The sequence below is a fragment of the Pleurodeles waltl genome, chromosome 6, assembly GCF_031143425.1.
Source record: "Pleurodeles waltl isolate 20211129_DDA chromosome 6, aPleWal1.hap1.20221129, whole genome shotgun sequence".
NCBI lineage: Eukaryota > Metazoa > Chordata > Amphibia > Caudata > Salamandridae > Pleurodeles > Pleurodeles waltl.
Genome location: NC_090445.1, coordinates 1,592,067,193 through 1,592,080,129, shown reverse-complemented (window position 1 = coordinate 1,592,080,129; position 12,937 = coordinate 1,592,067,193). Strand labels below are relative to the sequence as shown.

The window sequence follows — 12,937 nt, the reverse complement described above, 5'->3', positions numbered from 1 at the left end:
CTCTCAAGACTCTCACGGGAGGGCCAGTTTAAAAATACAGCATTATGATTGGCCCAGGGAACTTTATTTCCCTTGGGCCATCAGGAGTCAGACTTCTGTGGGAGCGAGCACCCTGACTGGCTGCCAGCAGCGTGAGAAAAATGTTGCTGGCAGCCATTAGTGATGTCGTAAATTATGTCATAGAATATGTCATGATTGAGGTAAGATGAGCGGTGAAAACATATTTTAGATAGATAGATATTAATGTTGGCAAACTCAACAAAAGCATTTAAAAATCGGTACATCTCAATACTGGATCCCTTCAACTCCTCAATGCATTAGAGAACTACTGAGAGAGCATGCGATATAGAAGTAATCTCCCCAAAATAAAAGGTGTACGGAATTGAGAATTATTTCAACACATTTGGTTACTTCTGACAAAAAACGAAGATTTGGAGATTGCTAAACTCTTCACAAAACTCAGAACTGAGTGAAATAATCTGTAAACATAATATAGCACGTATCCCTAGACTCTAGGTATCTCAGTAGGTAACTAATACATGACAAGTTCAGTCTTAATCTAAGAAGGTAAACAGCTGAAATCTGCTTGTATTTAACCTCTACCACACTCCCTTTTTGTGAAATAAGTCAGAAATACTGTTGGGTACCAAGCGTGCGTTCAGAATGTGAAATGAACAGGTTCTACATCTCTGATGCGCATTACTTACCGTTTGATAGGGTAAGCCACAGGTTAGAATCACACGGCCCTCTTGTCTTGCCATCTAAAAAAAAATATTAAAAAAAGATATTTGTCATAAAGCCATGTCGCAGTCAACAACAGAGTATCGGTTATGGCGCATCCTATTAAGAGTGCCAAATCTCACATTTTCCTGTTTTACTTAATTGGAGCGAAACACATCACAAATTAGAATGATTTACAAGTTACTTACCTTCGGTAACAAAATATCTGGTAGAGACATATTATATTGCAGGTTCCATACCTTAGAATTTTCTCCCAGGCGTCAGACTGGATCCAGACATTTTTTCTTCGAGCAATACCCTTGCGTCTCGGTAGGCGGCGTTGGTCGACTCCGCGGACGTCATTGACAGCATAGTCGCTGTGATGACGCCAGGAGTAGTACATAGACACCGCCTCAGTGCAGTGACGTCAATTTCTTTTAACGACTTTCCACGCCAAAGCGCACAGCCTCTAAGAACACTGAGATTGGTGCGCCAGAGCTAAGGACCTGAAGAGGGAATCCCTGTCCTAAGAAATCAGTTTGCAAGCGGGGAGGATGGGTGGGTCGGTAAGGAATCTGCAACTGGAATATGTCTCTACCAGATATTTAGTTACTGAAGGTAAGTAACTTGTACATCTGATAGAGACTTCTAGTTGCAGATTCCTTACCTTAGAATAGATATCCAAACAATGCCATCCTCGGTGGTGGGCTGCGAACCAAGACCATACTAGAAAGTCCTGCAGGACCGAATGACCAAAGTAGCCGTCCCAACGGACCTGACTGTCCAGGCAGTAATGTTTAGCAAACATGTGCAGGAATGACCACGTAGCTGCCTGGCAGATATCCAGGACAGGAACTCTGTGTGCTAACGCAGTGGAAGCAGAAGTTGCTCTGGTGGAATGAGCGCGCAAGCCCTCAGGGGGTTTCTTCTTGGCCAAAGCGTAGCACATCTTAATGCAAAAAGTACCCTATGAGAGAGAGTACGTTTTTGCACCGCCTACCCTTTTTTCGCACCCACATACCCGACAAAGAGTTGATCGTCCACCGAGAAATCTTTAGTATGATTAAGATAGAACACAAATGCTCTTTTTGGGTCCAGACGGTGGAGTCTCCTCCCCATCGGAAGGATGTGGGGATGTGTAAAAAAATAGGCAAGGTGATGGACTGGCCTACATGAAAAGGCGTAACAACTTTGGGAAGGAAGGAAGCCTTAGTGCGCAACACCAATTTGTCAGGGTGCACAGACAAGAATGGAGGCTTGGAAGAAAGAGCTTGAAGCTCACTCACTCTGCAAGTAGAAGTGATGGCAACAAGAGTCTTGAAAGTGAAAAACCGTATAGGGTAATTGTGCATCGGCTCAAAGGGAGTACACATTAAGTAAGGACAAGATTGAGGTCCCACTGAGGCATGATAAATGGAGTGGGAGGAAATAAATGGGTGAGACCTTTAAGGAATCTATTCACAATAGGAGATATGAAGAGTGAGGGCTGATCAGGTAGCCTAAGAAAGGCTGAAATGGCATATAAATACCCTTTAAGGGTGCCCAAAGCAGAGCCCTGCTGGGCCAAAGAAAGAATGAACAAAAGAACCTCAGATAGCGGAGCAGAGAGGGGATCAACAGATTTGTTGGTACACCATGCCAGAAATTTATGCCAAGGACAGGACTATACCGTTTTGGTGGAGGGACGCCTGGTACGAAGGTACCATCGCAGACTTCAGGTGGAAGATCAAAAGTCGTCAACTGCCTCCGCTCAATCTCCATGCATGAAGGCAGAGATTGGGCAGTTTCGGGTGGAGAACCATCCCCTGTTGCTGTGACAGAAGATCGTGTAGGATCGGTGGCCATGCTCAATAGCTCTGGATACCATACTCTCTGTGCCCAGTCTGAAGCCACCAAGATGACTTGGGCCGGTCGTTCCTGATCTCCTTGAGAACTCTGGGCAGAAGTGGTATAGGCGGAAAGGCTCTCAAGACGAAAAGCATCTCTGAGCGAGTGCCACCTTGGAAACCTCCAACCTGCAAAACAGCTGACATAGCGCGTTCTCTGCGGAGGCTTACAGATTTAACCAAGGCTCTCCCCACTGCTGAAAGAGACCTTGTGCCACTTCCAGATGGAGATGCTATTCGTGATCGGCTGTGCATTGACAGCTGAGTTTGTCCGCTCTGGCGCTGAGAGAATCCGCGAGATGTTGAACCACCAGGGTAATGCCCTGATGTTCCAGCCATGTCCAGAGGCGTAGTGCCTCCTGACAAAGAGTCCAGGGTCCTACACCACCCTCTTTGTTTCAGTACCACACAGCGTTCGTATTGTCCATGAACACCTGCACTATTTTCCCTTTGAGAGAGGGAAGAAATGCTTTCAATGCAAGCCTGATCGCCCGGAGCTCTAGAAGATTGATATGGAGCCCAGACTCTGCCGGAGACCCGAGGCCTCCAATCTCCGCCTCTACCATGTGGCCACCCCAACCCAGAAGCAACGCATCTGTCACTATGGATAGATCTGGCTGGGGAAGAGAGAGGGATCTGCTATGGACCCAATGCGGATTCGAAAGCCACCACTTTTGCAGTCCCCTCTGAGATCTGGACCATGTCTGAGAGATTCCCCTGATGCTGCGCCCACTGGAACTTCAAGTCCCACTGCAACACCCGCATATGCCATCTGGCATGTGTCACTAGCAGGATGCAGGAAGCCATGAGGCCCAACAGCCTCAGTGTCAGTCTCACTGAAACCCAAGACAGAGGCTGAAAGCCCGAAAATGCACTGTGTCCAGAACAGCTCAGATGAAAGGGAGTGGCTGAGAGGAAGTCAGGTGTGACTTTGGCACATTGATAGTGAACCCCAGCGTGTGCAGGAGGCTCGTCGTAGTCTGAAGGTGGGAAATGACTTTCTAGGGCGCATTAGCCTTCAACAGCCAGTCATCGAGGTAGGGGAAGTTTGAGACACCTAACCTGTGCAGATGAGCTGCAACCACCGCCATCACTTTCGTGAACACCCGAGGGATGCTGGTAAGGCCAAAGGGGAGCACGGTAAAATGATAGTGCTCGTGATCTACCATGAATTGCAGTAATGTCTGTGGGCAAGCAGGATGGGAATGTGGAAATAAGCATCCTGCAAGTCCAACGCTACCAACCAGTCTCCTGGGTCTAAGGCAGAGAGGACCTGACACAGGGTGAGCATTTTTAATTTCTCCTTTTTGAGGAAGAGATTGATGGTTCCGAGGTCAAGTATCGGCAAAAGACCTCTGTTCTTGTCAGGTATCAGAAATTAGTGGGAATAGCAACCACTGCCTACTTCTGATATCGGAACCCTCTCAATGGCTCCCTTGGTCAAAAGAGCCGTAACTTCCTCGCGTAGCAAGGACCGATTATCCTCCGTCAGCCGATCAACTGTAAGAGGTATGGGTGAGGGCAGGATTTGAAGGGGAGGGAGTGTCCCCCTCCAAATGATCTGCAAGACCCATTGGACCACCAGTGGTGAAGAAGATGGTGGATTTTCCCACCAGCTGGATACCCATTGTCTTGAAGAACAAGAATAAGAAGGACTGGAAGCTTCAGCTGCCAGGAGGGTTGGTGGTTGTGGCAGACCTCTGGCTACCTGACCCATGGGGCCGGAAAACAGCATGCCCTCGCTGAGCTTGAGAAACATGTGCAGAGCGGTGGCTGGCATAGGGGTGACATAGTCGTATGCCCCTTTTCTATCCACAAAAGAGGCGAATGGCAGACTGCCATGAGTCCTTAAAGCACTCCAGCGCCGAGACTGCCTTCTCTCCAAAGTGACGAGTCCCATATATGGTCATGGCCATCAGGTTGGCCTGGACATCCTGCGAAAAGACAGATGTTCAAAGCCAGGTGGAAGGTTGTGTTCCACTGTCAAGGAAACTGCTCTGCCCAGCAAGTTGGTCGTATCCAAACCACACCCGATGGTAAACTATGCTGCATTTCTCCCATCCTTGACTGCTTGGGAGAGAATGGCCTGGGCCACATCCGGGACCTGTGGCAGCACTTGTACTACTGTGTCTCGCATGCGGTGTTCACTGACTGCAATGCTAGGCTGATGGAAAAAACATTTTCTTGCTTAAAATGTCCAATCTCTTGGATTTCCTGTCCAGGAGAGCAGTAGGGATTGCATAGTGGGGGGTTGAGGCTTCGACTACCAAGCTCTCAGGGATGGGGTGACCGGTGAAGAAATTTGAGTCACCAGGTGCGGGGCGATGGTGATGGGCAATTGTCCTGTTCACAGGAGCCCCTCTACTGGGCTTGGACCAGGTTCCCAGCAGGACATCAGTAAGTGGTTCATTGAAGGGGAGCAGAGGTTCAGAAGAGGAAGCTCCGAGCTGAAGCACTTCCGTCAAGATGTTAGTCTTGACTGCCACCGAGTATAGGTCGAGGACCTACGCTGCCCTCTTTACCACCACAGTGTAACTTGCTCCCTCCTCCATCACCACAGTAGGGGAAGAAGGCAAACCAGTATCTGGAGCAGTGTGCATTCCACTGGCATCTCCCAGTTCCTCACACCAGTCCATTGAACTCTCTAACTGGTATTCTAAAGGGTCCTGTGACCACTCTCATTCTTCCCCCATGCCCAGTTCTTCAGAATAGGGCTCTTGCAAGGACCTAGAACCAATTGGTCCTGTTGGTGCCAGGATTGGGGCTGAACCACGACATTCCAACTCTGAGTCATCGGGTATCAGAATGGGATTGGTGATGCTGGTGGGCACCAACAGCACCGGGAGCATCGCCATCAGGACTTGCATTGGGAAGGGTTGGGCTAGCACAACCATCGCTAGTCCAGATCCGAGATCGGATTCATAGGGGCCCATTGGAGCCATGGCTGGAGCCTTCTATGCAGAACCTGATGGGACCCCCTCCAACCCTGCAGGGCCCGAACACACTCCAGAGGGTTGGCCCACTCAAATACGCACCTAGGCACTGGCTCCCAAAAAAGCGGGGAGCCGTGGAGCCAACCGAGGTGATGGCTCACAAGAACCATGCCGGGAATACCAATGTTCCTTGCTCGTCATGTCGGCCGACAGACGAGGAGAAGCCGAAGCAGGCTTTAACTTCTTGGGCCTGTTGTGCCTCTTCCCTGAATGTCCCGAGGACTTAAAAGAGTGGGGCGAAGAGGACTTGGGGCTCCAGGAGTGGTCTCACAATCGAAACCGAGACATCTGAGGAGTCACGCGACACCACATCGCTTGCTGAGTCGCAAGCAGGTTTAGGGACGGCTCCCTCAAAGCCTTCGTGCCATGGCCTGGCAATCCGAGCATGACTTGGAGTTGTGGTCACACTTGAGATACCCCAAACAGACCAGATGGGGGTCTGTAACCAGCATGACGTGGTAACAGGCACCACACAGCTTAAATTCTGTCTTCCTCAAAGACATTCCTAGATACACCAAACAAATACTCAACAAAACGTGAAAACATTCTGTCAAAAACGGACAGAGCAGTAGCTCTTCTCTGGATCAGCATTGACTGGTGTAAAAAAAGAAGAATTGATGTTGGCCTACCAGGTTGGAGCCTATATAAGTGACCACTGCATCAATTCCGGCAGGTACGACGCTGCAATGTGGAGCCAAACAAATCACCTACCAGCACACAGGGGTGCTTTTCACAAAAAATATTCCAGATCCAGTCTGATGCCTAGGTTATTCAAAGGTAAGGAATCTGCTGTCAGTTGTCTCTATCGAATAAGGCTGAATTTGAGTGCTTCCACTAAAAGAGTGCTTGTATAACACTTTTTGGTTTCCAGAAAAGCTTATCCTCAATACATCTGAGATGGTTATGGTGGTAAGCAAATGATCATGGCTATAGATGATAGGCCTGGCAGAACACATGTGAAACGTGTGAAACACATATGTTAATAGGCATTTAAGGGTGGATTATTATTACTGTATATCAAAGCCTACAGTTAGGTGTTTTGGTAAATGGAATCTCACAGCTTATCATAGTAGGAATGGGGTTCTGGTACTGGTGTTGGTTCCCCCTGTTGCAAACCATGGTTATAGAAGATTTGCACTGTGAGAATCCTTGTTAGGCCCTCTTAGAAGAAGACACTATTTTGCTTAGACAGCTGTAGCTTTTTATACCATTCTAACTTTACCACTATGTGCCTAACGGTTGCCTCGTGGACAGGCTTACAACAAAAAAAACAACAGTAGGCCTAAGTTGCTTATGGTGACTGGCTATAAGCCTGTTGGTGCACTGGAAAATGTTATGCCCACTGTCATAGATCTGGTCTGCTTATTATAAAACATGACAAAAGCAGTTGGTTTAGGTTATTATGAAAAGCATTTGTTAAAGCCAGTAAACCTTTAAATAATGGCTTTCATCACACTGTGTACATGCTACATACAGATATAATTACAGGTATTTTGTTATAAACAATCTAACAAATTAAGGCAGTAGGCAAGAGTTTTGGTGTTGGCCACCTACTGTGACAAACCTCGGGGGTTTTCACTGTGACGATTCATATTATCAAATGTTAGGACAAAACCAGCATGCCTGGCCTAAATAATGTTTAAACCGTACATTAAAGGCAATAAGCTTTTATAGGTGGATTGTAGTTGCACTGTTTTAAAGCCTATAGCCAAGTATGTTGTTACATGGACTCTAAAAGATCACAAAGACAAGGGTATACGTGTGGGTGACCGACACAACCAGTGGGAATAGAAGATATTTCCCCCAATAATCCTTTTGGGCTCTTTCAATAGAGATATCATATTAAGGAAGCCAGTGTTTCTGCATGGTACCTTTGGATTTTTTTTGCTTTTGCGGTTTCATATATTTTTGCTGGTTTAAGAACTCTGTGCACTCTACCCCAGCTAACTAGTGGCAAAGTGCCCATACTCCTACTTTCAGCACAATGAAACTGGTCTACTCCCAATTTACATACTTAGCTGTAAATTCCTAGTATGTGGTACAAAATGTACTCAGGTCTTGTATGTTAAACGTTACTAGTGAACTGCGGCACCAATTGCACAATCCACTACAGTGACAGAGGAAACAGGACTGAAGCCCTACCATTTGTAGCTTGGCGACTGCAGTTTTAAACTGCAAATTCGACCTGTCAAACCCCATTTGTTGGACATAAACCTCCCTTTTAAAAATGTATAAGTCACCCCTAATTTGGGCCTTATTGCCCATGAGGCAGGAAGCATGGTATTTAAAAGTAGGACATGTAAATGTTTAATGTTACACATCCTTCCAGTAAAAAGGCCCTGAAGGCTATTTTCACGATAGCAATGCTGCTGTTCCATATGAAAACACTGCAATGCAACATTAAACACTAATACTGTATCTTGGGAATGGGACTAGATAGAAATATAAATAACTATTTTTAATAGTTATTGAAAATGTAATTCAATTGTGAAGTCAGATTTTCACTAAATAATACAGAACAGTAACTTTTAGAAACCTATGTTTTTTCCTCCACAGGTTCAAAGAGGGTATTCTGCATTTTCCCTCCTACCTCTGCCAGCCAGCAATTTGCATTTGAAGAGTACACTTGGTTAGGTGAAAACTCTCTCCCAGAGTTAAGACAAAAGCCCTCGATGTAGGGAGGGGTTGTTGTTCATTTGATAAGATGGCCTGTTGGCTGGGCCCAGGAACTTAAAGAGGCCTTTCCTGTTACAAGCAGGTGAAGCTAATGGTTAGGCCTGCCCCTTCTTTTGTCCCCTAGACCAATGATACTCCAATTAAGGCCCAGGGACCGTATGTGGCCCTCCAGACCTTTACATGCAGCCCCCTGTTCAACAGCATCACTGGGCTGCTGTTTATTTGACTCAGCACTTTGATCAAAAGGCTGTTAAATAAACAGGCAAGCCTTCATTTGAACATTAATTGAAGATAAAGAAAGGGAGTAACTAGGTTGTCATGCACCTTTAACTTTGGGAACACATTTATTTTTAAAGACATTTCAGCAGAAGTGTAAAAATATGATAAGGTTGCTTAAAAAATAATCAAAAAGTGTATTTCATTAAAATGCAGAGACGTTTCACCTTAGTACATCAGGGTATATCACTGCAATGAGAGGTATATTCTTTTTAAGTGATAGTTTTCAAACATCAATTCAGAAACATTAATTCTCCCCTCTCACCCTGAAAAAAATACCAATAGTGAACCAAGAAGCCACTTTGAGTGGCCTGGATTCCTTTTATACATGAACAACAACATAGTTTATTAAATGAAACACAGGAAATAGCTTTGTACAGTGTAAATCCTGAAGTCATATATTATGAGGTTCAATTATATGCAATAAGAAAAAGGAGGGAAAGGGGAGTAAAACAATTGCCTAGGATCACACAATTTGGTAAAATGGGGAAGCCAGGATTAATCCCAGGTTTTCTGATTCCACATTCTGCAATTCAGCCACTAGATGTATATGCTTTGCTTCCCCTACACCCACCATACTGTCACTCCCCCTGCCCCTCGGTACTCCATTAGCATCAATGAGGCCCTCGGTCACATGACAAACCAAACTTTGTGGACCTTGGGAAAATGTTTGCGAGTAACCTTGCAACAGCCAGTAGTCTAAATAACAGTGGGCCTCTTTTTGAAATTTTAGACTCAAATCCTGCTTCAGTGTCAAAACTTGCTCAACAAGTCTGCTGGGGTTTTCTTTATAACTCTTGGGGTGCACGTCAGTGTTGGGCAGCTGGAAAACTCAGCTTAGAGTTTACTAAACATTTGTTTGAGTTTGTTGTGGGTTCAGGACCTGCTTCAAACCGGATTTAAGTGTTAGATGTGGAAGGGCGCTAGGATTACCATAGTACATTCCTCTCACATACTCAGCCCTCAGAGTCCAAGTTTAGTGTGGCAGAAGACTTTTCCCATCTTGAAAATGCCCAAAGTAAGTAGGGTTAGTCTCAGGATCTTTTACCTCATTGGTTACGGCAGGCCCAAGAGTAATTCCCAACCAGTAGCTCATGACAGGCATAAATTTGGCATATCCAGACATCCACTTCAGAGCACTTCTGACCTGTGGAATATCAGAAGAGGACTGAACCTGCTCTCCCCTCTTGTGCCTGGGACAAAGAAGTGAACTTCAAGGGTCTTAAAGCTGACCTCCTCTTCAAGTTACTGGATACATCAAGCTACAAGAGGCCTTTCCTGCAACTGCCCAGCAGCAACTGATGCTGGACTGGACTCTCCTGGTGGTCTCTGCCTGACGCTCTGTAAGTCTCTAAGCACCTTCCGTGAAGTACTTGGGCCTTTAGAAGTGTACACCTGGGGTGGATTGGGACTTAAAGGACTGAGTCAGAAGGCAACATCATTTGTCAAGGACAAACTTGGTTGGTATATCCGATCCATGTTCCACTGTGGCCAGAATCAAATAGAACCTAGGCCCACGACCACTGGCCATAATTTCCACTTTGTGTTTCTTGGTGCCATTTCTACTTAAAATTTTAAAAATTCACATTTTTCGGTTCCCCATACTGGATTTGTGTCATTTTAGTGTCCTTTGTTTATTACAATTTCCTCAATTTTTATTACTTGTTTTGGCATTTTTATTGTTTTGCATTTTGACATCATTACTGTTTTAGTGCTGCATTAGTACTTTACACCTTGCCTGTAAGTTAAGCGTGTGCGCTTTATGCTATAGCTACCAGGGGATTGAGCTCAGTTCAATTTAGAGATCTGAGTTATTCACCCTTACAAAGATTGTGGTGATTCTCCGGGTACTACTGCCCACGACCAACTAACAACATTATTTCTTACAATTTTGCTCTGCCAACTATAATTTTGTATATATTTATATATCAGCTATAGGACTGATTGTACAAGGGAAAATGCATGCCAGACACCAAAGGTCTGGTCTGTTTATTATAGAAAGTTATGACAATGGCAGATTACGTGTTCAAGACAATTGGCTTTTGAGGGTAGAATGTTATTACACTATGCTAAAGCCTGTACACGCAGGCACTTTGTTTAAGGAAATATTAAAGGAATCTTACAGATTACAGTAGTAAGCAAGGATTTTTGTGTACCGGAACAAACCATGGGGAGAGATCTACAATACAGTAATTCTTAATAGGCTCTAGTAGCAAGGAGTTTATATTGTTTTAACAACTGTAATTTTTTAATGTTATTCTGTATACTTAACTGTTGTTTTATAGAAAAAGTACACCCAAATCAGGAGGTCCTTGTTGGTTAAAGTGACAAACCAATGATAAAGGCTATATAGGCCTGATTGTTTATTTTGAAAAGTTACGATAAAGGCAGTAGGCTGGAATACGGATTATGAATATCGTATGTTAAATGAAATAGCCATTTAAAGGTGGATTGTTATTACTCTAAATTAAAGCCCACAGTTTTTGTAAATTAGAATCTCACAGATTACTGTAGTTGGCAAGGATTTTTGTGCTGGTTAACCCTCTGACAAACTGCTGCATAGAAGATCAGCACTGTCAGAATCCCTGTCAGGCACTCCTAGGAGAGACAGTATTTTACTTTGCCAGCCGTAATTTTGTATACTTGTGTAATTTAATGATTGATTTGCTGACTTGTGGTATAGCTTACACTCAATACAGGACTTCTAAGTAGCTTTTCGTGACAAGCCAATCAGAGCAGCTGGAGGTCTGATTGGCTCACTTGAATAATATATTTCATATGCCATAGGTCTGATCTGTTTAATATAAAAAGTTACAATAAAGGCAGGAGGTGGACAAAATGATTGCAAAACACCTATTTTAAAGTCAAAAAGAATTTAAGGGTAAAGTGTAAATTGTTATTTCTCTGTATTAAAGTGTTTAGGCAGGTATTTTGTTAATTTTAATCTAACAGATTCCCTCTGCAAAGAGGGCTGTTGGTCTTGGTTTCCACCTCTGACAAACCCTAGGGGTCGAAGACTGGCACTTTAATGAACAAGTTACTTACCTTCAGTAACGTCTTATCTGGTAGAGACACAGACTAGCTGCAGATTCCTTACCTTAGAATTCTCCCCAAGCGACAGGCTGGATCCGGAAAAAAGTTTCTTCAGCAGTACATCAGTGCATCGGTAGAGGGCATCAAGCGACGCCATACGGACGTCGTCCTCCAGATTTGAGATTGAGTCCATATAGTCCCTCCTCCGATCCGCTGACATCAGTTTCTTCTGTGACTAGAATCCGCACACAACATGGGGCCGCTATATAAACAGGCAATGGAACAGTGTATACACCCAAGAGGTGGATGTAAACCTGATGTTACAACCATTAAATTGAAAACAAAAGAATGGCCCTAAGCGAAACTGAAGACAGATAAAACAGTTTGCAGAGCTGGGAGGATGGGTGGGTCGATAAGGAAACTGCAGCTAGTTTGTGTCTCTACCTGATAAGTCATTACTGAAGGTATGTAACTTGTTCATCTGATAGAGACAACTAGCTGCAATTTCCTTATCTCAGAATTAGATACCAAAGCAATTTCAAACCAGGAGGAGAAGCTGTGAACACATCCAACCCAAGTCTCCCCATAAACAACCAGACTAATTAAGAAGCAGTAGACCGGATCTGAGATAGACAAGGGTGAGAAGTAGTATGCAGCTCACTCAAAAAGAGTGGACGACCCGCAGAACATTCAAGAAGATATAAAAATCAATGGGGGCCCAAGACGGATGGCAAGGAAAATGGATCTGTTGATAGAGTACAACAACAGGTACAAACATGAAGTGCTCCAAAGTAGGAGCTGAAGGAATGAGGTGTAAAAGCACCACAATAGTTACTGCGATAGTAGGAACGGCACACTCATCAAGGGTTAACCCTAGAGGATTATGAAAAAAGGGGAGCAATGCATAGATGCCGCTTGCACCAAGATGCATAGTCAAAACCTGCAGGAAGCTCAACTCTGGAAGAGAGAGAAACTGAAAAAACAGAGCGTAAATCTCCTAGAAGCACCCAAGGGGAAATATGCGGAGGGACAAAAAAGAACCGCTGGACTGAGAAAGGCAGTCGACAGAAAACACAAAAGGTTTGCCAATGGCTTGTTATAAAAGGGTAATTAGAAGGACTGGAAAAAACCCTCCGAGATACCCATACACAGAGATAGAGATGTAAAGACATGAATGTGTCCATACAGAAAATGTCCAGAGACATGCATAGGATCAAGACAACACAGATGGTATAACCTAAAGGCACCAGGGCACCATGGGAGGGAGCTGAACCCTGGAGCAGTAGGAGACTATGATAACAAAGGCTCAAGACCTGAACCATGAGCTACAGCCCCATGTCCAATATAAATATA

The 12,937-nt window shown here is 44.7% G+C and overlaps 1 protein-coding gene across 4 annotated transcripts in view; it reads right to left on the bottom strand.

The window, feature by feature from the left end:
* Positions 1–12,937, bottom strand: part of EXD3 (exonuclease 3'-5' domain containing 3) — a 1,916,540-nt gene that overhangs the window by 781,007 nt on the left and 1,122,596 nt on the right. For all 4 annotated transcript variants that reach the window (XM_069241413.1, XM_069241412.1, XM_069241414.1 and 1 more), the window contains one exon: positions 708–761. In XM_069241413.1, the coding sequence (XP_069097514.1) occupies positions 708–761 (54 nt within the window). The remainder of the gene's footprint in view (positions 1–707; positions 762–12,937) is intronic.